The 3029-nt window shown below is 35.6% G+C and overlaps 1 protein-coding gene across 1 annotated transcript; it reads right to left on the bottom strand.

Moving 5' to 3' along the window:
* Positions 1–446: 446 nt before the first annotated feature.
* On the bottom strand, positions 447–1868 carry LOC119774521 (olfactory receptor 6N2-like). The gene has a single exon (XM_038272051.1). The coding sequence runs from the start codon at positions 1860–1862 to the stop codon at positions 948–950; it is 915 nt and encodes a 304-aa protein (XP_038127979.1). The 5' UTR covers positions 1863–1868; the 3' UTR covers positions 447–947.
* Positions 1869–3029: the final 1161 nt, after the last annotated feature.

The raw sequence follows: 3029 nt of genomic DNA, 5'->3' as shown, positions 1-3029 counted from the left end.
CAAAAGATTAGCATTGGGGCAAGTTGCTTGTAGGGTGAATTACCTCTGATTTGGCCACAGATGTCTGTTCATCCATAACAAATTTTTTAGTGACTCAATCATTAAGTTGTTTATTCAGCCTCCACTGAGAGTGGAGGCTGTGGGGATCGAACACTGTATTTGCAACCTTCTCAGAGCACAAGCACACTGCTGTGACCCACTAGACCAACACTCCTCCAATTATCAAGACCTTATTACTAATTGCAATTTTACAAACCCTGTGTAGGGTTGAGATCTTACAATAAAAAAATACAAAATAAAAAAGCTTCTAAGACATTTATTGAAAAGGCTTGACATTTTTAAACATACCACATTTAAAGCTTAAACCAAAACAAATTTTTAGGAAGTATTACAATTACAATCTTTTAATAAACCTTTGGAATTTCTGATAACTTAATGAATCATTCCCAGTTTTAATATACCTGTTGGGGAGATGGTTATTTAGTAGGTAAGGGTTTCTTCTGTAACTACTGGGTTGCCGGTTTGATATCCCGTGACATCTGTCTTGATCATTGTGTCCTTAGAAAAGCCTCTAAACCAACCCTGTGTGCTGTTGGTGTGCAGTGGGTCCAGATGACTTGGCAGTCTCTCTTCCAGTTCTTTATTTGACTTGTTTATTAATCCAGCAATGCATGTAGATGTATTGGATTACATTCACAAAAGATCATCCAGATGACAGCTTGAATTGCTACTTAAATGTTGAGAAAATATTTTAAATATCTTAACAGTTTTTTACACACACATTCACATAAACAACGCTCAACTGTACCAAACAGAAAATGACATACAAAAATCTTGAAAATAGTTAATATAACTACAGTCAAACCTCTATGGGATGGATATTTTAGCTAGATATATCTGGGACATATCTTGAAACAGTTACAATAAGTGCACATCAAGTAAAAGGGCTACTTAACTCCAACTTTATAAAGCAATTGTCTTAAGTGTTTATAAATTTCTTTGATTTTCAGTCCATATATGATTGGATTAAAAAGAGGATTACACATCATCATTTGCACTGTCATCACAAAACCTACTGTCTTTGAAATATTAGATTCCAGTCTAACAATAATCATGTCATAAGAAAACAAACAAGAATAGTTGATTAAAACCAGCAAGTGAGGCAAACACGTCTGTGCAGCTTTTCTCCTAACTTCCCTGCAACTTCTACTGGCCACAATAATTATCGCTGTGTAGGTGAATAGTATGAAAAGCATTGGGAAAAGAGCAAGGTTGAATACAACAACAAGGCCATATGTCATCAATGCTTTCGAAGCAACACAGAAAAGACTATTTGCTGAATTGTTACAGAAAATTGCTTTCAAACTAAAGTTACAGAGCTTGGTATTTGCTCTTCCAATGACAGGCACAACAGTATGACAAGGAGGTACAAACCAGGAAAGAATAAGAAAAATACTCACTGTTCTTTTTGTCATGATTGAATGATATTGCAGAGGTTTACATATGGACACATATCTGTCAAAAGCCATGGCTGCTAACAGCAAATATTCTGAACAGCTTAAAGAGTAAAACAACAACGCTTGTATGAGACAAAACTGATAAGACACAATTTGTTTCTCAGATAGGAAATCGGTCAAAAGCTTTGGGTAGATAACAGTACTGAAAAGAATGGAATTGATTAATAAAGCAGCAATAAACATATACATAGGCTCATGCAGGTTTTTATGAATAACAATAAGATATACAATAGTGGAATTACAGGACAGAATTAAAATGTACCCTGTCAACATGATTACGAAATAAAGATACCTATATTTCTGTAACTCTACATGGCCATCAAGACTAATGTATGTTATATTCATAGTATCAACAAGCAGAAGAAACTGTTCTATATAAATAATTGGCAAAGGCTATCAGACAGACAAGCATTCATCTTGTTTATAAATACCTGCACCTCCTCTATGTTTAGAGCGGAGATGGAGTTAGATCAAATATATAAGGAGACTTCTTTATCCACTATGGATTTCAGGCTATTCCACATAGAGCTGTTGGCATGCTAACAACTTTATGAAACAGACATTTGTAAGAACTTCTTGCAAAACAACTTCTTTCAGATATTTTACTTTGTGTGTGCAGCAAAATGCAGCATCAATTAACACTAGTATTTAAACATGTGTCGTAGAAAGCAAAAGGTGCTGTCCAGTTGTACTTTTTATATCTTGCTGCCTTTAAAGGATTGAATAATTTTCTATAAACCTATGTATATTCACTAAAAGTTATATTCATAACAACTATGTAGTTTTCTTATTTACTCACAGACATGGTTGGCTAACTTTTAACTGTCATGACCCGCTTAACTGAGCATCTCATCTGGCCGAAAATGCAAGCCTTTATGCTTACTTTCAATTGGCAGTTCATAGTTTAACTAAAGAACAGATGAAGACAACTAATGTGTTGTTTAATAATCCACTATTGGAATTCTGGAAACAAAAATACGTCAAAGAGATGTCCCACACCAGTCTAAAGTATAACTTGTACAAACCTTAATAGGCAGGCTGAAATAAATAGCTCTAAATTCCAAATTGTCTGGCGGTATCAGTTAACACTAATACTAATAATAAGGGACTTCTCCACTTTGCATTCCTCAGTTTCTGCCTGGACCTGCTCTTTTCTGGATTATACACTGCATGAAAAGTGGGATTTTCGTCAATATACGGCACTGTAGATTGTCGTGGAACTTCAGGTTAGCGGCAGTTTACGGCAATTTGCAGGCTTCGACGAAAACTCCCGTAAATTGTCAGAAATTGACGTGGAATTTCTTAGGCAGTGTTCCCCCCATGCCTCCCCCCCATGGAATTCTAGGGGAGGCTTTAACATGTAAATGAACATGCTGTGAGCTATACAAATGCAAACCAGGGTTGCAGGGGGGGTTTTACCCCAAGTGACATCTTTCTGGGTAAGAAAATCTCTGATACAAAGAGATCAGGTATAGCCTGAATTTTAGCTTGAATTGATTTATTTAATTAAAG

Source organism: Cyprinodon tularosa, unplaced genomic scaffold (assembly GCF_016077235.1).
Source record: "Cyprinodon tularosa strain WSP-4 unplaced genomic scaffold, ASM1607723v1 ctg815, whole genome shotgun sequence".
In the NCBI taxonomy this organism is placed as follows: Eukaryota; Metazoa; Chordata; class Actinopteri; order Cyprinodontiformes; family Cyprinodontidae; genus Cyprinodon; species Cyprinodon tularosa.
Note: the sequence above shows the minus strand (reverse complement) of the source record. Positions and strands in the feature narration are given on the sequence as shown.